This window comes from Cyphellophora europaea, assembly GCF_000365145.1.
Source record: "Cyphellophora europaea CBS 101466 unplaced genomic scaffold supercont1.7, whole genome shotgun sequence".
Classification (NCBI taxonomy): domain Eukaryota; kingdom Fungi; phylum Ascomycota; class Eurotiomycetes; order Chaetothyriales; family Cyphellophoraceae; genus Cyphellophora; species Cyphellophora europaea.
In genome coordinates, this window is record NW_008481813.1 from 1,794,796 (window position 1) to 1,815,883 (window position 21,088).

General features: G+C 56.2%; 8 protein-coding genes across 8 annotated transcripts; 3 read left to right on the plus strand and 5 right to left on the minus strand.

The window, feature by feature from the left end:
- Nucleotides 1-189: 189 nt before the first annotated feature.
- HMPREF1541_07781 (uncharacterized protein) lies at nt 190-1,938 on the plus strand (the record flags this gene model as incomplete). The annotated part of the gene is made up of 1 exon (XM_008722104.1): nt 190-1,938. The coding sequence occupies one exon, from the start codon at nt 190-192 to the stop codon at nt 1,936-1,938; it is 1,749 nt and encodes a 582-aa protein (XP_008720326.1).
- Nucleotides 1,939-2,866: 928 nt separating this feature from the next.
- Nucleotides 2,867-4,058, minus strand: HMPREF1541_07782 (uncharacterized protein; the record flags this gene model as incomplete). Its single annotated transcript, XM_008722105.1, has 2 exons — nt 2,867-3,657; nt 3,716-4,058. The coding sequence occupies 2 exons, from the start codon at nt 4,056-4,058 to the stop codon at nt 2,867-2,869; spliced, it is 1,134 nt and encodes a 377-aa protein (XP_008720327.1).
- A 1,333-nt stretch (nt 4,059-5,391) lies between these two features.
- Nucleotides 5,392-6,210, minus strand: HMPREF1541_07783 (uncharacterized protein; the record flags this gene model as incomplete). The annotated part of the gene is made up of 1 exon (XM_008722106.1): nt 5,392-6,210. The coding sequence occupies one exon, from the start codon at nt 6,208-6,210 to the stop codon at nt 5,392-5,394; it is 819 nt and encodes a 272-aa protein (XP_008720328.1).
- Nucleotides 6,211-8,222: 2,012 nt separating this feature from the next.
- Nucleotides 8,223-9,176, minus strand: HMPREF1541_07784 (uncharacterized protein; the record flags this gene model as incomplete). The annotated part of the gene is made up of 1 exon (XM_008722107.1): nt 8,223-9,176. One exon carries the CDS (start codon nt 9,174-9,176, stop codon nt 8,223-8,225), a length of 954 nt encoding a protein of 317 aa, XP_008720329.1.
- A 115-nt stretch (nt 9,177-9,291) lies between these two features.
- On the minus strand, nt 9,292-13,014 carry HMPREF1541_07785 (urea carboxylase; the record flags this gene model as incomplete). The annotated part of the gene is made up of 1 exon (XM_008722108.1): nt 9,292-13,014. One exon carries the CDS (start codon nt 13,012-13,014, stop codon nt 9,292-9,294), a length of 3,723 nt encoding a protein of 1,240 aa, XP_008720330.1.
- Nucleotides 13,015-13,452: 438 nt separating this feature from the next.
- On the plus strand, nt 13,453-14,428 carry HMPREF1541_07786 (lactam utilization protein lamB; the record flags this gene model as incomplete). The annotated part of the gene is made up of 2 exons (XM_008722109.1): nt 13,453-13,592; nt 13,789-14,428. The coding sequence occupies 2 exons, from the start codon at nt 13,453-13,455 to the stop codon at nt 14,426-14,428; spliced, it is 780 nt and encodes a 259-aa protein (XP_008720331.1).
- A 789-nt stretch (nt 14,429-15,217) lies between these two features.
- On the plus strand, nt 15,218-18,133 carry HMPREF1541_07787 (uncharacterized protein; the record flags this gene model as incomplete). Its single annotated transcript, XM_008722110.1, has 1 exon — nt 15,218-18,133. The coding sequence occupies one exon, from the start codon at nt 15,218-15,220 to the stop codon at nt 18,131-18,133; it is 2,916 nt and encodes a 971-aa protein (XP_008720332.1).
- A 207-nt stretch (nt 18,134-18,340) lies between these two features.
- HMPREF1541_07788 (uncharacterized protein) lies at nt 18,341-20,775 on the minus strand (the record flags this gene model as incomplete). Its single annotated transcript, XM_008722111.1, has 2 exons — nt 18,341-20,000; nt 20,147-20,775. The coding sequence occupies 2 exons, from the start codon at nt 20,773-20,775 to the stop codon at nt 18,341-18,343; spliced, it is 2,289 nt and encodes a 762-aa protein (XP_008720333.1).
- Nucleotides 20,776-21,088: the final 313 nt, after the last annotated feature.

The window sequence follows — 21,088 nt, forward strand, 5'->3', positions numbered from 1 at the left end:
GCGAGTACGTGAACTCCAGTGACGCAATGTATGGTGTGGGCAACCCGGAGAGTGGTAAGATGCTTAGCAACATCGGGGATGGAAAGATATAAATCTACTTGCCAGCCCCTCTGCTCTTGTATCCAACTCCTCTTGCTAGTGGACCAGAACGGTTTCAAGGACTCGAGAACGATCAGGCGAGTCCCAAAGATGGCTGCTCGTCTAACACTTTTGCTTAACAGCCTACTCCTCGCCCAAGGCTTCCCCCTCCTCGAAGCATCCCTCCCTCTCTCGCCCCCTTCACCTCCACCAGCTCTCCCTATCATCAATACATCGTCCGGACTCATAACTGGCTTCTCCCTCTCCCCCTACACAAACGTAACCGCCTACCTGGGCATTCCCTATGCCGCTCCACCTCTCGACTGCCTCCGTTTTGCACCACCCCAACCTTTCGTGCCAAACGACACCACCACCCCACGGCCCCCAGTACCCAGTCCTAAAGCTTGCATGCAGCTCACATTCGACACGCTCCTAAACGACAAGCTCACGCCCACCGCCGAGTCCGAAGACTGCCTGACCCTCAACATCTGGCTGCCCACCACACACGACGCCTCCAGCTCCTCCCTCCTACCCGTTCTAATCTGGCTATACGGGGGCGGCTTCGCCCAAGGCAGCAGCACTCCCACGGACGGCGTGCCCTTCCTCCTCTCCACTCCCTCGCCAACCGACTCTCTCATCGTCGTCTCCCTCAACTACCGCCTCAACATCTTCGGCTTCCCCTTCCCCACCGCGAGCAACGGCAACAACAACAACGCCACAACGTCAGATCCGCCGCGCAACCTCGGCTTACGCGACCAACGCGCCGCCATCGAGTGGCTGCACGACAACATCGCCCAATTCGGCGGCGACCCAGTCCGCATGACGCTGATGGGCCAGTCCGCGGGGTCCCAATCGATCGCGCACTATGCCTTCGCGCACGCGACTGATCCCCTCGTCGCAGGCCTGATCATGTGGTCCGGCCAGCCGGAAGGCGGCTTGCTGGACACAGGCAAAGGGTGGGCGCAGACCGTGCAGCGCCTTGGGTGCGACAACAACAGCTCCACCGACGGGGGAGTCGCTCAGGTGACCACCAGCCTGGACCATGGCGTTGGAAACAACAACACCGCCAACAACACCGCCAACGCCAACGCCAACGCCAACGCCGTCCTCGACTGCATGCGCCGCCCCGACCTCTCCGCCCCAGCCATCAAACACGCGCTGCACCCCTCCAACTTCCTCCCCTACTCCGCCTACACCTCAGGCTGGAGCGCCGGCAGCCCCAGCCCGGACAACCTCACCAACTTCGACGCCCGCGCCGGCGCCTACCTCTCGCGCGGCCTCGCCGGCGCCTTCGCCCGTCTCCCCACCTGGATCCAGCACGTGTCGCACGACGGCGACAACCTCGTCGACTTCGACACTGGCGTCGTGCCGGGAATCAATGCGACCGAGGCGGACATTGTGACGCGGCAGGCTATGCACTGCCCCGCGTGGCTGCACGCGGGGTTCCGCGTGAAGGCGGGCGTGCCGGTGTGGCGCGGCGTGTATAATGGCAGCTTCGGCGGGGTGAGGCCGTATGATTGGATGCGGCCGTTTCATGGCGCGGACATATTGTTGGCGTTCGGGGTGGGAGCGGAGGAAAAAAAGGGGAAGGGGGAGACGACGGTGGCGTGGGGGGATGTTGGGCCCGAGGCACGTAAGGCGGCGGCGTGGTTGCGCGAGGCCGTAGTGGCTTTCGTAAAGGATCCGGCGAAGGGGTTGGAGGTGGGGATGGGGTGGAAGCCGTATGAGGGTCGGGGAGAGACCTTGGAGGTGCTGTTTGGGGAGGAGGTGGCGGGGGTGCAGGCCATTAATGCGACGGAGTTTGATGCGCCTTGTCGGGAGATCTGGGGGGACGTGTTTGGTGCGAAGGAGGGGGCGTGAATGTTGGGTCGTGGTCGAGATGGACACCCAGCGCGGGACGGTGAGCGCGGCGGACATTGATCCTGTGCGTCTAAGCCTTGCCTGGGAGCCAACGTCGACGCCATGGAACGCCCAACGACATAGTGCGGCGGAGCTAGTCTGTGTCAGCATGCGACGAAGCTAACCCATTCATTATGTGCTCATTGCCGGTTCAGAAAGCAAAGCATTGTGCGCAATGGCAGGCCGCTTGAACCATCCCAATCTTCGCCTGAGCCAGCGTCGCATATAGAAACAAGCGTCGGTGAAGGATGCACAAGTGGCTCGCAAGGACAAGCATCGCGCTTCTCTGAAAAGCCGCAGACCGATGATCAGATGACAAGCAACCACCCCCAGCTGGCAGGTATGGAGGGCACTGACTGGCGTGCTAGCCACCAACATGACGAGCCAGACACAGTCGCCTTACATACCCACCGTGTAAGGCCAATAAAAGAGAAGGTGGTAGTTTGCCCAACTGGCCGGAGAAGATCATGCTCGAAAGAGAGCAGCGAGTCGCTCCAGATCAGGGCTGCCGTTGCTTATCGAGTGCTGTGAACTCTTGCGGTACATTCAAGGTGTTTGAGTTTCTCTTGTCAGTGGAGGTATCGAGGCGGATGGCGGTGAACGATGTGAGAAATCCGGGGCGATATAGTTGCAGTAGGATGTGATTAGTCTGTGAGCCGTGAAATATATACATACACGTTTCTCCCAAGCTTGAACACGCAGTCCTCGCTTGGCTATTGACCCTATCTCTGCAAATTGTCATGAGCCTGATTACTCGTTTGAATCATTCCAGAACGCTCTCCAAAGAAAAATTGCGATGTTCGCTCGAACGCATCCAGATATTGACACCTGATCCAACGCCCTATCCAAATGCATGCACTCCTTTTGGGAGGGGTGAGGACTCAGAGCATCACCTGCCCACCAACCCAACCGTGCTCCCGGCATCACCACCAATACTCGATCGTGGGGCCGGTGACGGCGTCTGTACCGTCCTTCCCAACCTTGAAGGCGGCGCTGTCAAGGGCGTCCCAGCTCTAGAGGCGCCAAAGAAGTTCTTCCAGTCTCCGGAGCCTCTAGTCGGGGCTTCGGCCATGACAACGCGTCCGCCGTTGCGCGTGTCAGGTTTCCCGGCAGCCTTGAGGATGCCGTCGACGTAAGCCCGGTCGGTCTCGTGCTGTTTCTTGGTCTCCTGCAGCTCGTTTTCCATGACCGCCATGCGCCGTTGCGTGCGGAAGGCGTAGAAGAGTGCCAACGCGACGAGCGCTACAGCTAGTATCACGCCAATGGCGATGCCGGCTTTCGCACCGCCGGAGAGGCCACCTGCGGATGCACCCGCGCCCGCGTCCGAGGAGCTGGACGTTGACGCGCCTGAGACGCTGGTCGATGTAGCTTCTGATCCTCCGCGGCCTGACGCGCTCGATTCGCTTGAGCCGGAATCCTCCGGAGCTCCATCCGGTGTTTCTGTTGCCGCCGCTCCTGATCCGGAAGATGTGGCCCTCGAGTCTCCTGCTGCAGGTCTCGTAGCAGATGCAGCATACACCGAGGCAACACCACCAGTGCTCTGAACGGTGAAATCCGGTCCGACCAAGAAATTCGCAACGCTATCGCTGTCTTGAAGGATGAGGGAGCAGTCGACCGGGTAGTCCGAGACGGTGATTTCGCCGTCGATTGGTGTCAGGCGGTACGTGCCGTCTTGCTGCGCTGGAGTAGATGTCAGCAACCGTGATGTATAGCAGGGCAACTCTTCAAGAGCTCTTACACAGAGAAATGTCGTATGACTTTGCTCCCCCCACGCCGTCCCCCTTGCACGACACTGTCAAAGACAGGTCTTGCCACGGCGACTCGTATTGTATTATTATATCGTCAATATTGTTTATCGTGAGGTCTGTCGTAGGGTAAATGAACGAGGCGGCGGTCGCCGATGAGCTGGAAGAAGCGGCCGTTGTCGTGGAGCCAGCGGTAGCCGCAGCAGCGGCAGCGTTGTCCGCCGCAGGTATCGCGTCGGTCACAGACGGAGGAGCCGTCGCAACCGCCAGTGAGTCGTCCATGGGAATACTCGTCTGCGGTCGGCCTTGCCCAAAGGGCGGTCGTCGACCTGACATGAGTCCCAGGAGGCATACAAAGAAAGCCAAGTGCATCGCGGAGACGACACTCTCAACGTGTCTTTCAAGACATTGGCAGTAGCACTGTGTGTGGTCCCACTGTACGTTACTGCGGTGGCGTCGAGAACATGTTTCCACGCTCGTGCATGTGAGGCCTGGAGAGAAGGCGAGAACGGGTCTTCACGAGCAGTGTGCCGCAAAGTCCTTGGGTGGCCGGACAGACTTTCGATAGCCCGGGCGCTCAAGGCCACGAAAGCGAGGCCATGGCCTGAAGGAGCTTAACGCCTTACCTGGATGTGCCTCATCAAGGACGTTGGTCGTGGCTGACCATCAGCAAAGAGCCTCACTGTGGCTGCGTTGGTCGAGGTCTGCGTCGAATGGGACGGCGTTGGGGGCATTAAAAGGAGTCGTCTAATTGCTCGCCAACGGTGAAACGACGACGAGGTCAATTTCCGAGAGCACTAGCCAGAACCGAGATTGACAGCAGAGAGTGGCTTGAGCTTCGAAGCAAGGGGCTAAGACAAATAAAACGAGTCAGTGCTGAGCTACTCGGCAGGAGCGAGCGAGCGTGTCTCGACCGCCAAGTCGGCACTGGCGAAACTTGGCGCCGCCGCCGCCGGGCCCCCGGTCAGTCGCAGCTCAACGTCGCTCACGACAGCATGGGTGCAGCAGGTTGTAAGCCTCGAGCAGGTACCACGGGCCGCGTCAGCAGCTTTGATTCTTGATGTTCTTGTAGTCATGAAAAGCTCTCACCACCACAAGGGATGGTGAGAGAAACCCGAAAATGTTGGCTATCAACCTATCTACCGCCAATTATGTGCTGGTGTGCTGGCGTTCTTCATCTCCTCGTTTCATTCCCTGGTCGTCTGTCCCATTCAAATCGTGTTGTACACATGCACACATCATCAGCCAGAGTGCGTCCTGTAGTCCTGTAGTCGTTGACGTCGTCTAGATGGCAATGTTCATCATTCTTGCCTGCTCATAGTCCCGTGTGCGCCTGAGAACCCAACAATAGAAAACCCGAAAATGTAGCCGGAAACGGCATTGGATCACTGTACGCCTCTCCAAAGGGAAGAAACTGGTATTAGTACAGGGCCTGATGCCCACGAGCAGTGTTGTTGGCACTGTCGTCGAAAAGAACTGATAGCCGAAAGATGCTTTTGGGCCGCACTGGGCCAGAGGTAAGCGAAACTTTTGAATGTTGTACAGTTCGCCGCCTCAAGACGGAGAACAGCGAGAATGCCGCCCTCAACGATGAGCTGCTTGATTGAACGCTTCAGGGCTTGCTGTCTATGCCATTGCAGGAGGTAAGGTGTAAAACCGCTGGCCGAAGTCAATGGCACCAACTCGATGATGAGCAAGTAGGTGTGGGCGACGGCGACAAGGGAAGTCGGCTAGTAGGCGGGAAGCTCCCACGGGCGAACGAGCGAGATGAGGTCGATGCACTATCGTCGTCCTCAAACTTCCTCTTGCGAAGTTGTCTCTCCAGGTAGGCGACTCGAGACTCGGCGGCCTTGCGGCCCTCGTGCTCGGACTGGAGGACGATGCCGCAAATGGCAAGCGAGTATGTCGTAGCGCAAAAGGACTCGTCCTTGCCCGGCTTCTTTGAAGACGTCTTGTTACCCTTCTTGCTAGCGGCAGTATGGCCACCGTCGTCGGTGCTGTCCTCATCAATGCCCAGATAGCTGGGGTCTGAGGTGACAAGCTCGTGTGCCTTCTCCGGGCACATACGATGCAGAGTCGTTTGCCATTCCATATGGCGAAAGCGGCGTTTCTTTTCGACAAAAGAGTGTTTGACCGCCGAGGCGGTCTGGTGTGAGAGGCCTGACCGCGATGGCTTCACAGGCTCCACCTCCAACTTGGTGCCTTCATAGAGTGGTCTGTCAGGGCTGATGTCAAAGGCAGTGTCGTATAGGTCGTCTCGGCTGAGTCCAAGGCGCTGCAAGGTGTGGATGGCACGGCGGACCTCTGGCTGCGAGGCGTTGAACCATCCCCGCGACTCAGGGACGGTTGTTTGGGGCTCGTGTGGACGCTCAACCAAGAGCTCCAGTGAGGTTTGGACAGGACTTGACTCCAGGAGTACATCTTGACCTGTGGCCTTGCACAACTCCTGGAAGCCGGGGAGTTTCTGATATTGGGGCGATGAACACATTTTGGAGCAACGTCGGAGGAAAAATCTGAGATGTCTGTACGACCAAGGACAAGGGAATGATGTGCGGAAGGGAATGCAGGGGACGGATTGTTATACAGACCGATCCAACCCTAGGGCTGGACCCTTTATCTGGCCGGCACGACGGACCTTGTGCTTGACCAACCTCACTCGAGGCACCGAACGTTCGGCGGGACGTGCACTTTCTGCGAACCCACCCGCCAGCGCATACAAGGAAGTGGCTCTACCGAAACGGACCGGTGGATGCAATGAGCTGGAGCCCTACGGCGAGGCTCAGCTGCTCTATGTCACGAAAAGGGACGACATGGAGATTGCCGCAGCCATCAATTGAGATTCATACCAGCCAAATCGATCTGGCCGTGGCCTCCTGCATGGTCAAAGGTGTTAGAAAGTCGAATAGCTTGCTGCAGGCTGGGATATCCGTTGAGTGAATCGGGAGAGGCGTTGGACCAGGCTCCACACCTGATCGAGTGTCGTGCAGGAGGCTCGACCGTTTGGGGGAGCTGGTTGGGTGGCGTGTGGAGAGGCCGAGCACAGACCTGTTCGTACGACGACGTAGAGAGGTCGATGGGCTGCACTCAAGTGGACGGTGTTTCGCTTGTTTGGCGGGGAGCCGTGCCTGCCGCCTGCAAGGTTTCTCGGATGCATTATTGACACGAACTCAAGTTATGGGGCCTGGCGGTCCCGCAAACGGGAGGTTTATCCAATTCCGTCTGCATCAAAATGTACAGTGGTGGGGAGAAAGGCGCTGAAAGGTACGTGAGTACGGAGTACTCTTCTGTCCTGGCCCACAGCAGACTGGAGGGAGAAAAGTCTGGTTCGGTAGAGGCCGAAACCATTGCGTGCATGGCTTAGTTCGAGCCTTTCCAGGAGGCAGGGGTGGGCTGTCAAGGTTTTATTTGTCAAAAGCCATCATTCTCGGAGCCCAAAACGGGTAGGGAGCAGGGTGTGTGTGGGATCTCCCGTCGAGGCGGCGGCGGCGGCGGCACTGTACTCTGGACTGAGGGCGATTTCACGTACTCGATCGCTCGCTGGTTCGCTTCGACTGATGCTCGTGTCATGTACAAGCGAAAACTCGAGCATTAGACCAGGGTGTAAGTAGGTACCTGGTCCGTGACCAGGGCAAGTTGCAGGAATCTCGGATCGATCGACTCGCTTAGTGTTGCTCGAGACAGATCTTGCTGCAGCCCTCTCGGCTATCTAGAGTACGGAAGCACCGAAAGCTTCGCGCGACCGCAACAGGGTGCCAAGAAGACTGCCCGCAGGCGCGAAAGCAACCGCGCCCTTGCGTGTGCACTTAGCGCTCGCGCCGTTTCATGCGCCAAAACTAGTTCAGATGCTCAGATGGCTGGTGTCGCTCGGTCGCTGTTGACAAACGACGTAAATGTCCCTAATACTGCAATGATTGGCAGATATTGTCTGATAGCATGACGGCGGTGCCTCCCACATCGAGATGTACTAGAACGCCCTGAGTCGTATATTCCTCTTGACCAATGGGACTCGGATCGGGCTCGGGGGGCCCTGTTATTGACACTCCCTGTCATACCCTGTCATCCGGAATGATGGAAACGGCTTCGAAGGCTTGCAGGGATTGACATCTCAAATACATCCCTTCTGGTCACTTGACTACCTGCGCACCCTCGCTCTGGGACTTGGCCCAACGACTCCGCCGGTGGACATTGATGACAGTGAACGACAGTCAAGACACTCAAGATACACGTAAAATGGACGGAGCGTTGGTCTATTGTGCAATGTGACAGGCAGTTATAATGGGGATAAGGACACGATGGAGGCAACCCCCTGCCAGGCTGGTGGATGTTGAATGGGGGCTGGCGGAAGGAATCACATCAAGTTCCGACCTATCAAATATGCAATACCATGGGCTGATCTGACTATGTAAACACTAACTGTAGCTGAGCCGGCGGTATGCGACAAAATGCCCTGTGCGGAAAGCACAATCCCAACAACGGTGCCGGGATCAACGCTGTGGCAAGTCAGAGCCATGGAGCTCCCAGCACTCGCATCTCTCTCAATCGCTCCTCATCCTCTTCCTCGTCCACGTCTTCTAGCTTCACTCCCCCAAGTCTTGCACGTTCCATCTCCTGCTCCGTCATGGCAACCTCCGTCATCCGCTCCTCGATGAGTAAGGTGGTCTGAGGAAGCATGCTGTGGCGGAACCCTACCCGTGCCGAGACGAGAAGCTTAGGCCGAACCAACTCGGGCTGGGCCGTGTCCTTTTGTAGTACCTCAAGCCATCGATTGATCACATCCACGTTGCTAACCTTGCCGAGTCGTCCGCCTAGGGATCTGAATGAGGTGGAAAGCTTTGATGCCAGTGATGTATCCTTGATTCCAATGTGAAGAACGAGCATCCAACGCTCGCCCGGAGAGAGTGACTTCTTGGTGACATGCCCATATTGCTTGAGAAGGACACCTGGTCCAGTGAGTGTGGGAATGATTGTCAGGTCCATGAGAAATCCTCCTTCTTTCGCGTTCGCTGAATCACGGTGCAACTCTGAACCTCCGGAGTTGCCGACAACGTGCTCATGGTACTCGCAGGTGATATCGAAATTGACATAGGCGGTGGCCGGATACTTCGCATGCGTGCCAAACACTGTCCAGGTTGATGTCTTCAGCTCCAGTGCAGCCACCGCTGGCCATCGCGAAGCCTCATCCCGGTCAGACGGTCCATCAACAGGTGGAGCTCGGTTGACCTCACGGCTTGTCCGATCAACGTTTTGGCCTATCGACGTTCCATGTACCGTGCGTCGCGGCGGTAAGGTCCGACATGCTCGAGGCGTAGGAGTCGCAGAGATCAAGGTGGTAGATGGCGAAGGTGGAGCAATGAGTGGATTGGGGCTTTCGGTCGTGGACCCGAATGAAGAAATGCGAGACTTGACACGCGAGATGGTGCGGCTGATGAAAGTGCGTGACTTTTGACGTTTCATGATGGATTGAAGAGGAACAGTTATGAATTTGTGAATAACGCTGAAAACCACCCTGTCAACCTTTGGGTAATCAAGACCGGCGCAGAAAATCGAGTGGAAGGGTCGTCCTCGCCATCTACTTCGCCTTCCTCAACAACATCAGCGGCTTACCCGCGTCCACCACATCTGTCGGCTTCACAATCATCTTCTCTACCGTTGCACCTGCCATACTCGCCTCTGCCTTGACCGGTATTTCAAGCTTCATTGCCTCGAGTATGGAGACGATCTGCTCCTCTTTGATGGTGTCGCCTTCTTTGACCTCCACTTTCCAGACGTTCGCGTTCAGGGGCGCCTCTACAGGAATGATGTCTGGATCGTTGAGCAACTCATCAATGGTATCCATGCTCACCTGGCCAGCCTCTTTCTCTTTGCTCAATTTCTCGAGCAGCTCGTTCTCTTTCTTCGTCATCTCCGCCTGAGCCTTGCTCTGTTCTTCGCGGATTTTCTTGACTTCATCTTTGGTCGCCTCCAACAGCTTGTTGTGCTCCTTCATGTCGAACTCGCCGTCCTCCACCTCGTACACATAGCGACCCGAATGGAAGGTCGCCAGCATCTTGTTATACTCCTCCTCTGATACTTCGTAGAACTGGACCTGATCAAAGTCCTCAATCAGCCATGGACGATCAGCCGAATAACTGTTCTTATAGCCAAGGATGTCAGCACATGGAATTGAGATGCCGATGTTCATGTATCCACCTGGGCTCTCCACATTGTACAAAGCCATACATGCGCCTCCCCAGCCGACCTGACCCTCTGGTGTGTGGATACGAGACGGATTCATCTTTGGCGACTGCATCCGCTGTCGTGGATCGATCGGCAGCATCAAAGGAAGGGCAACAAAGAAGCCAACAGCCACTGTCATGAAGTTGGACTTTGTGAAAATGTCGCGGAGCTGTCGCTCTGTGAAGGCATTGTTCTCGGCCACAAATTCCGCCGGATCTGGAAGATAACTGGCGTACGGCCGCTGTGTTTCCATGTAACGCTTCAGACTCTCCTTCTGCTTTGTATGGTTGAAGGCAATCGGAAGCTTGTAAATCCGGCTGGGATACTTGGCTTCGCTCAAATCGCCCAGTTCCTCCTCAAGCCTCAGCAGGAGCTTCATCATGTTGTCTCGTCCAACCTTGAGAGAGTTGTAGTAGACCATCAAGGAATTGCCACAGGCCATACCAGTGTAGATAGTGCCGGCGTCGAATGAGATGTCGCCCTTGTGCTCTTTCAGCTTTCTGTACAGAGCAACAGCGCGACATCGATAGTTCAGGTTGAAGGCGCCATGGCCGTAGTCAACAAGGATAAAGTCATCGCCACCCTGTCGGTAGGAGGCTAAAGGATTGTTTCCCTTTTCTGGTATCTGATGAATGATGGCCTTCTCTTTCGTCTCTGATTGTGCTGAAGGCGGCAGGCCCTCATACTTCAAGGGGAACACATCATCGAAGCTTCCTTTGTTCTCGCAACAATCATCAACAGAGCTCAAATATTCTTCGACTTCCTTGCGCTTCGCGATCGCATCCTGATAGGACACTCGCACGAATTTCAACTTGTTGCCAGCTTTCACCTGACCAAAGCGCCAGAACTCGGCTTTGACGATCGTAGTACTGCAGACAAAACCGCCCAGATCGGGCGCGTCGACGGGGAAGAGCACTGGATCGTCACCAGTCCAGTTCAACGCTCCAACAGGATAGCCATACTCGATGACGTTGCTGGGATGGGCACCGCCCTCACCTCCATCAGACCGGGCCCATTTGGCTTTGCCCCCCAACAGACGGATGCCGCCGCGTGCGGCGTTGTGTGAAACAGTCCATTCCTGTTGGTAAAGTTGTTCGATTGCTTCTTCCGTGATGAACCCTTCATCATATGGTCCCGGCATTGAGAAGATGTGCCATTCATCAGGGTACTTGGGAACAAGCTTGTCAGGGATCTTGAGCTCACCCCTGATGTCCGGTAGGTCTTTAGCAATGCCCAAAAGGTCTCCAGCTGCGAGAGCTCGGCCCTGGTAGCCGCCGACGGCGGTCATTGGCGCCGTTGACTTGCTACCAAACCATTCAGCAATGGTAGGGAGGCCGCCGTGGATGGCGAGGTAAGATCTGCATCCGCCACCGGTGCACTTGCCAATCTTCAGACGCTGGCCAGCCTCCACCTTCAGTCGCGTCCACATAGGAACGGACTTGCCGTCGAGAGTGATTTCCATTGGTGCACCGCAATGAGCAACGATCGCCGGACCAAGGAACTTGAGCTCTGGGCCACTCAAGGTTATCTCGAGCCCAGCGATGCCCTGATCGTTTCCGACTAGCGAGTTGGCAATTCGGAAGGCCAGTGGATCCATAGGACCAGCGTGCGAGAAACCTCTGCCAACGGTTGGACGTCCGGGCCAGTCTTCAACAAGCGTATAAGCGCCCCCCTGGATGACATCGATAGCAGCAGGCGCATAGTTGAAGGTGGAGAGGAATTTTGTCAAGGTCTTCCCGGATTTCACAGTCGGATCATCCAGGACTGCTGCCAGAAAGTCCAGATTTGTTGGTGGTCCAAGGATCTTGGAGCCTCCGAGCAACTCCAGCATGCTTTCCACAGCTGCATCTCGAGAGCCGGCGTGCACCATGGCCTTTGCTAGGAGAGGGTCGTAATTTGCTGTTACTTTGGTACCTCTGTGGATCCATGTATCAATCCGCGAGCCAGGCACTTGTTTCCACTCCACCTCCTGTAAAATTCCCGGCGATGGCGCGTAGTCTTTGGCGGGATTTTCAGCATAAATGCGAGCTTCCACAGCCGCGCCCTTGGGGCCAGATGGCTGTAACTTCGCCAGATAGTCAGCGTCAAGACCCCCCTTGCCTTGCAGCTCGGCATCCGCTTGACGGAGCATTAGCTCAACAAGATCCACGCCGTAGCAAAGCTCTGTGATGCCATGCTCAACCTGCAGTCGCGTATTCATCTCGAGGAAGAAGAATTTGCCGGACTCGTCGTCCACAAGATACTCGATGGTCCCTGCCGAGCCATACTGGATTGACTCGGCAAGGCGCACCGCTGCAGCACCGAGCTTCTCGCGAAGCTCTGGATGTTGAGTGACAAAAGGGCTGGGGCACTCTTCAATGACTTTCTGATGTCTTCTCTGAATCGAGCATTCACGCTCGCCGAAGTGAATCGCCTTCCCCTGGCCGTTGCCAAAGACTTGTACCTCAATGTGGTGAGATGACGGATAATACTTCTCGATAAATAGACCAGAGTTCTTGAAGAGGGTCGCGCCCCGGGATTGGACAGTCTTGAATGACTCTCGAACAGTCTTCTCGTCGGGACAAGTTAGCAAGCCCATACCACCACCACCAGCTGTAGCTTTCAGCATGACCGGGTAGCCCAGCTTGTTGGCTTCATCGACTGCCTCCTGTTCCGAGGAGACTAGGCCTTTGGTCCCAGGCACAATGGGCACGTCAGCCTTCTGAGCTAGCTCTCTGGCGGTATGCTTGATGCCGAAGGCGTCGATAGCCTTAGGACTGGGACCCGCAAACACCATTCCCGCGTCCATGACCTGCTTGGCAAACTCGGTATTCTCTGAGAGGAAGCCATAACCAGGAATGATGGCATCAACTTTCCTGGCCTTTGCTATTTCCACGATCTGTTCGCCATCTAGGTACGCCTTCGAGTCCAGCCCACTCAGCAACACCGCCTCATCGGCGTTGCCCACGTGTGTAGAAGCTGCATCAGCAGCCGTGTAGATGGAGATGGTACGGATCCCAAGCTCCTTGGACGTTCGGATGATACGCGTCGCGATCTCGCCGCGGTTAGCAACGAGGAGGGTCTTGAGCTTCTCCATCGTGGTGCTGCGAGCTCAGGAAGCCACGTGAGTAGAGCAGAGCACGAGCGGGTGAGGGGAAGAGGTACTTGAGACGCGTCGCGAGGCATGGCGAAGTCAAAGATAACGGGCGTCATACATGCTGACATGTTATTGGATGAACCTACACAAAGCCCAGCGAACTGGAACCGTGAAGTGAGGGGATGTCCTGATCTTGCGGCACTTGTCCGCTCGAGCGCATTCTACCAGTGACGTAAGCTGTTGGAGAGCTCCGAATTGAGATATCGCCAGGAGGGACGGATGCCTGACTTATAAGCGGCCATCTTCGAAGTTGTAAGAGAGTCTAGTGAATCGAATACTGAAGGAAGACGAGTATAGCAAAGCTGCTGCAGCCTCCGCGACGTCGGCATATCAAACGCCAAGACTTTCCACCCTTTTCCGAGACAGCGTGCAGCAAACATGTCGCCACCTCCAATCAAGCACAAGGCCCTTCTCAACGTCGATCTAGGCGAAGCATACGGTAATTTCAAGTGCGGACCTGACGATGAGATTATTCCACTTATTGATCACGCCAACATTGCATGTGGGGTGAGTTTCCCGTTGCCGGATTGCTCCGTACATTGTACCTGTCAGAAATGCTAATAGTTGGCGTAGTAAGTGTTTCTTCTAGCGGCTATAGATTGCGATAAGGCTATGGCAGCATCTTTGTCACCGTGGGCGGGTGTCAAACCTCAAAGGCCACAAGCTGCAAGGCTCCGATATCTATCTGAAGAGGCTAACATTCCTTTACAATAGATTCCACGCGGGCGACCCCCTGATAATGCTAGAGACGGTCCGCGCCTGTAAGAAGCACAACATCAAAGCGGGTGCCCACCCCGGTCTCCCAGACATTCAGGGCTTCGGCCGGCGCGAGATTCAACTTGAACTGGAAGAATTCACCGCCATCACCACCTATCAAGTTGGCGCCTTGAAAGGCTTCCTCGACGCTGAAGGCGTGCCTCTACACCACGTGAAGCCGCACGGAAAGCTCTATGGCATGATGTGCCGCGACTACGAGATCGCGAAAGCCGTCATGCTGGGCATCCCAAAAGGCGTCCCCGTCTTCGGCCTCGCAGGGACGAACATGGAGAAAGCCGCCAATGATTTGGGCATTCCGTTCTGGGCCGAGTTCTATGGGGATGTAAAGTACAACAAAGATGGATCGCTGGTGATTGACAAGAAGAAGAAGCCTTGGAATCTCGAGGACGTGAGAAAGCATGTCAGCGATCAGCTCAACACGCAGTCAGTGATTGCAGTGGACGGATCAAGAGTCGAGCTGCCGGTCAAAGAGTATCCGATATCAATCTGCTGTCATTCGGATTCGCCCGGGTGCATGGATATCATCAGGACTACGAAGGAGATTATTGACAAGTTCAATACTGAGCATGGGAGATAGCTCAGTGTAGCGTAATGTCACCACCGAAGCCTAGTCATCGAGCGAATCCTTTCTTCCTGTTTTCTCTCCAGATGCCTCCCAAGATATCTACAGCTGATCGACGTGTTCTAGCATCACCGACTGAGTCCGGTATCGGCTGTAGCAATCACACTGCGCATCCAAGCTTTTCATGACGGCCCAGCATCCATTGGAAAAATCCCGTCGGGATTATTGGAGCAACAACCTCGTCAAACGCCCAGAGGCTCCCACCGGGAAAAGGAGCCCAGCCCGGGGGAACACTTTGGGGTAGTCCTTGCTGAAGACCCTCGCTAGCCGGCAAAATGCAGCGAAGGGAGATTTACGGTGCCTGGGCGATGGATGTTGGGGGTGCTGCCCCGCAAGGCAACCCCGCAACAACCACCGAAAAGTTCCTGCATACAGCAAGGTCACTTCGCCTCCATACTGGGCCTCAGCAGCTTGTTGACACCATGACGACAGAACCGCCTTGAGCTAGGCATTCTGTAGGTTCTAGCCTAGTGCATACAATTCTGCCTGAAATCTTTGACTGAACCTGGTCTGATCAGGCAGTAAATGAGCGCTCACCATTGGTCAGAACATGCCCAAGCCCGAGGTCAGCTCCCGACCGCCATCTCGGGGTCTTGCTGCAATGCTGCTAGCGAGATGGAACAAGCTGATGGCAGCGACTCTGTCAGAACAGATGCTCTTTATAAGAGCGGTGGTTGAAACGTCTTCTCTTCGCCTTGCGGTAGGGATGGCGAAAGCTGGACCTTTAGCTACAACAACTTCACAATGCTGGGTCACTTGGTAATACACGGCGCCTCCTTGGTCCTGGCACTGCCATTTGCTAGAGCACTGGACCTCTATGTTGCCCCGGGCGGTTCAGACTCTAGCGACGGCTCAGTTGGGAGTCCATTTCAAAGCCTGGCTCAAGCCCAGACAGCGCTAAGGAACGCAACATCGCGGGCAGCCGATGAAGACAACATCGTCCACGTGGCTGACGGTTTCTATACGCTCGACGAGCCTCTCAACCTCACCAGTGCAGACTCCGGCACCAACACATCTCCGGTCACTTGGCGAGCCGAAGGTACCAATGTAGTCATCTCGGGTGGTTTGAAAGTGTCAAATTGGCAGCTCAACGAGACTTCCGGCATCTACAGTGCACGGATACCACCAGGCACCGAGTCACGCAATCTGTATATCAACGGCCAGGCGGCGAATTATGCCAGGAGTACGCTTCAACGCAAAGATTTCGACTTCGACAATGAGACTCTTTCATGGAACTCGTCAGACTATGACTGGGTCATGAACACTCCTGGTCTTGAGAACGCCGAGATCCGAGGCATCAACTCCTTCACAGATCGCTACGCACCGATCGAGTCTGTGGGAGACAAGAAGTTGATCATGAAGCAACATGCCTGGAGAAGTACTGTCATGGGATACGATACCCTTAACAACCCAAATGCCGATTTTGGATTCTATATCCAGAATGCACTGGCGTTGCTGGACGAAGGTGGGGAATTCTTTCTGGATTCCGACCAGGGCGTTGTGTTCTACATGCCATTAGAGGGCGAAGACATGAGCTCGGCCGAAGCTTACCTGGGCATTTTGGAAGGCCTCGTCTATGTACAAGGCACTCTTGACGAGCCCATCCACGACATCATTTTCGAAGGCTTTAACTTTGCCCACACTACATGGTTACTGCCGGGTCAAGGTTATGGGTACGTCGATCAGCAAACTGGAGCATACATCTGTCAGAACCAGACGTACCCCCAATTCGAGGCCGCTAGACCATGGTGGTGCCAAATGCCCAGCGCCGTCAGGATCGCTATGGCTTCCAACATTGTTTTCCAAGGTGGTAGCTACTCACAGCTGGGCTCTGGCGGCGTGGGGATCGGCAATGATGCGACAGCTTACGATCACGGCCCCGGTCTCGGCGCTCAAAATGTGACGATTCAAGGGGCTTATTTCAACCAAGTCATGGGTAACTCCATCACAGCGGGTGGGGTGCGGGCTGAGGCCCATCATCCTAACAGTACTCGCAGCATCAACTCTGGTATTCACCTCACAGACAATGTGTTCTACAACGTGTCTTCTCTGTTCAGCTCGACAGTCCCAATCCTGATCACCTACGCACAGGACTCAACGGTCATGCATAATGAGATCTGCAGCGTTCCTTATACAGGCATCGCTCACGGTTATGGATGGGGAGCCAACGATGTCAACGGTACAGAGGAGTACCTAGAACGGGGCCTGTACGACTATCAACCTCTATATCAAACTCCAACCACGTCTCAGAACCATCTGATCTCAGCCAACCTGATTCATGACTATGGCCGTTCCCACACGGACCTAGGTGCTGTATATACGCTAGCCAAGAGCCCAAATACCGTCATCAGTAATAATTTCGCCACAGATGGCGATTGGTTCGGCTTGTATACCGACGAAGGCTCCAACTCCTACACCGCTGAGGGTAATGTCTGGATGGTCAGAGGCAACTACTACGCCCCGAATCAAGGACCTCGTGCGCACACGGCGAACAATACATTGATTGACAACTTCGGTATATTCGGTGCCGACCACTATAGCCAGCCCAATCATACCGGGATCTTCAACAATACCTTCCTCAAGAACTACATTGTGACATCGCTGGACGACACCTCGGTCGATGCCAAGCGTACAGCATACAGAGCGGGAGTGTCGCCAGGCTCTCGTGCTTTTCGGACCGTCCACAACCCAGACGTGCCCAACGCTCATCTCGACCTTACTTTCAACAGCACAGACTCTGGCACTCTTCTCATCCTCAACATCTCCAATTTTGACGACGTCGAGCTGAGTGCCCTCAACCTGCAAGCCACTGGCGGAAACCTCGAGCCTCGAGACATTCCCACCACCATATCCGCCAACTCCTTCGGCCTTGCGACCTGGACCCTTGCTCCACCTACCGACTGCTCCATCTCCCGCATCACCATAACAGCAACCTACAGCACCAGCAACCCCTCCCCATCCACCCTCAACATCACGGGCACTGCTCCCGGCCTCCCCCTCTCAGCCACCCACCCTCTCAACAGCAGCTCCAAATCTCCCACTAACGCCACCTACGGCACCCCCTGCCCCAGCGACAACACCACGTACGCGATCCGCTCCGGCGGCCGCGGCCTGCACCCACCCTTCGACGACATGTCCACCCTCTACCTCCCCTCGGCCATCGGCTCCGCCGCCAACATCTCCGCGCAAGTCCTGCACATCGACGCCATCACCCCGGCCTCGTACGCCGGCCTCGTCCTGCGCAACCAGCTGCAGCTCGACAGCAACAGCACCAACAACTTCACGGGCTACGCCGCCGTCATCGTCACTGCGGCCGGCGATCTCAGTTTCGCGTATGATAGCGGCTACTACCGCGAATTGCGCACGTGGGAGACGGTGGCGGGCGTGCAGTTGCCGGTGTGGCTGCGGTTGGGCGTGCAGGGTGTCACGATCAGTGGGTTCTACAGTCAGGATGGCGGGGCGAGCTGGGTGAGGATTGGGGAGAGGGGGTTTGTGATGCAGAGCCATTGGGCGTTCAGTGACGCGGGCATGGTGGCGGGGAGTGCGGGGGGGTGGAGGCAGGGGACGGCGGTGTTGGGTGGGTTCGAGGTGGCGGGGAGTGGGAGGAATGCGTTGACGAGGCAGGGCGGCGGGCTGGAGGCGAGGAAGAGGGAGTTGTAGTGCGCAGACAGATGCTGTCCATAGTCATGGAGATGGTAGAGGTAGATTAGCGTAGAAGCATGGAGAGCCACCAGAGTAAGACTTTCGTGAATGGGCCATGAAAGGTATGCAGCATACACCATCACGCATTTTATGATTATATACATCTTCTACTCCCCATTTTCCATCACCAGCCTAACGGCCAAATGATCCCCCACAGCTCACAGCTCACTGCTCCTGCGGCCACTCATCCAACACCACCTCCCCACCCGTGAGCTCAAATTCCCACACATCCTGCACCGGCACATCCACCTCAACCCTGTACCGCCCCGGATACAGCACCTGGTTCCCCATTTCATCATGCCTCGCCAGACTCCCCAGCGTGAGATTCAGCTTCGCCATCTGCGCACTACCGGGCGCCACGCCGAACAACCGCTGGTACGCCACGAGCGACTTGCGCGGATGCGGCGCCGGCCCAAACTCGCCGGCTATAAAGGCGAGGGCGACGTAGTCGGAGGTCACGGCGCCGGTGTTGCTGACGTTGACTTGTAGGGGCGACAAGGGGAGGAAGGGGCAGAGCTCGACGTGCGTGAGGCCTGTTTGGTCGCACGAGGAGATGAGCGAGGCGATGTCGAAGGTAGAGGTGGTATTGCTTGGAGGGCTGATGGCGGCGCTGAAGTTGGTGTAGTGCAAGCCGTAGCCAAAGTCGATGGTCGCATTGTCGTACCATTTGTACGTGCGGCCTGGATTGCCAGTTTCGTTGTTGGGACGCAGACCCATGTCGGTCATGGGCACCAAATGCACGTAGTCGGTGGGGTATTGTGTGAGCGGCATGCGAGCCGCGGGCGCCGCGTCACCCAGCAGCACGTTCACCAACGCCTGCCCGCCCAGCATGCCCGGGTAGCCCGCCCAGACGAGGGCGGAGATGTTGTCGTTGGCCAGGATGGCCGCGTCGTCGCACTGCTCGCCCATGTGCACCGCCACGGTGGGGATGCCCGTCAAGGCCAGCATCTCCAGCGCGTCCACCTGCATGAGGTCCCACTTAATGGTGTTGCGGTCCTCGGTCTCCTCGGCGCCTTCGTTCGTGGCGTCGATCCACAGGATCAGGTCGGGCTGCAGGCGCTCCGCCACTAGGAGAGGGGACTCGTACCACTGGAAGGTCTCGACCACCAGGTTGGAGACGTTCTGCAGTGCCATCCAGGGGGATACGAGCGTGCGCGCGGGACCGGCGTAGATGCCTTGCATCTGCTCTGTGGCGTTGATCCAGCCGCCCGCCATGAGGATGGTGTAGTTGCGGTCTGAGGAGATGGTGAGGGGGAGGATGTCGTTGTCGTTCTTGAGCAGCACGATGCCTTCTTCGGCAATCTTCAGGGCGAGCGCCTCTGAGTCGGGAGTCGAGACGTTGCTCCATGCCAGTGAGCGCCATGGTGAGGTCGGTGGGTCGAAGTACCCGCTCTTGACGAGGGCGGTGTACAGGCGGAGCAAGGAGGTGTCGAGTGTTGCTTCGTCGAAGAGACCTTGACTGTAGGCGGAGGCGAGCCAGGTGGGGTTGTAGTAACCGCAGTCGACATCGACGCCTGCGTTTAGAGCCGCCGCTACGGTCTGCTGCCGCGAGTCGAAGGCGTGGTGGTCGGTGTACATGTTTTGTATGGAGGTGCAGTCCGAGGTGATGTAGTTCTCGTCCGCTGTCCAGTTCCAGTGGCCGCGCAGGATGGTCTCAATATTGTAGCCGTTCGCACATGCGGGGACTCCGTTGATGGCATTGTATGAGCACATGATGCTGCCGACTTTGGTGTCTCGCGCGCACTGCACGAAAGGCTGCATGTAGTAGCTGCTCATGTCATGAGGCGAGACCTTGGCATCGTAGCCATAGCGGGTGTTACCTTGCCTATATGCAGTCAGTAACTTGCATCGGTAGGGAAACGGATGAAACGGTGTTGGAAGATGGTCTCGAGGTCCCCTTGAATTATTGTCTTAAGAAGAGCAATAAAAGCAACATGTTCACTCCGACCCATGTTGCTGGGGATTACTGACCAGAATTCCATATCGTAAGCTGTATAGTGTTTGCAGGTTGCAATGATTTTATACTGCTCAAGGTTGCGCCCGCCTTGTAAAGCGGTCACCATATTGTCGATGTAGCGTTTAACGACGTAAGTGTCCTCGCCAGGTGTTTCTTGGCCGCGACCCCAGCGAGGGTCCCGGAAGGGATTGATGTTGGGAGTCCAGTAGTCAAGTCCTGATCGATTGGCGTTGTTGAAGGCCCTGGCCTCGGTACTAATCACGTCGCCGATGGCGTAGATGAGATCATCGTCAAAGGCAGCGGCCATAGTGATTGGCTGAGGAAAAGAGGTGGCGTACGACCACTCCCCATCCTCGGCAAAGTCAACGCCAGGTGCGGCGGCAACGCCATGGAGAGCTTCTCCCCACCAGTTGTAGGTTGGAAGACCCAGCCTGGGCACGCCAGGAGAATTGTTGTGCGTCAGGTTGAGCTTCTCCTGCAGCGTGAAGGCATCGACGAGTGCTTGAGCTCGCTGCCGTGGCGGTAGCGAGGTGTCGCAGACCGAGTTATTTGACAGTGGCCCACTCTCGCAATCTGGATGGTCTTGGGCATGAACACCTAGCGACAGGAGCGCCACAAGGGCGATGAGGGTGGGAGATGCCATGCCCTTTCTGTGCGGACCAGTTTTGAGGTGCTGGTTGGCTGTCGGAAGGCGTAACTCAAGCTTCGCAAGCATTTATATCAGCGATGGCATCGATACTTGCGAGGCTTGACTACATCGTCATTGAGCCGGGCAGATACCAGCAAGATAATAGCCGGAATCTGGCATGTGTTATGAGGTTACCATTTGAGGCAGCGGATCTAGCAAAGCCGTAGAGCTTGAGATTGAGGGCTAAGGTACGGTGAACCCGAACCAATTCCTTCCAACTGCAAGCAGGATGGGATCCACGCTCGAGTCATTGTGGCGTCGGAGTATT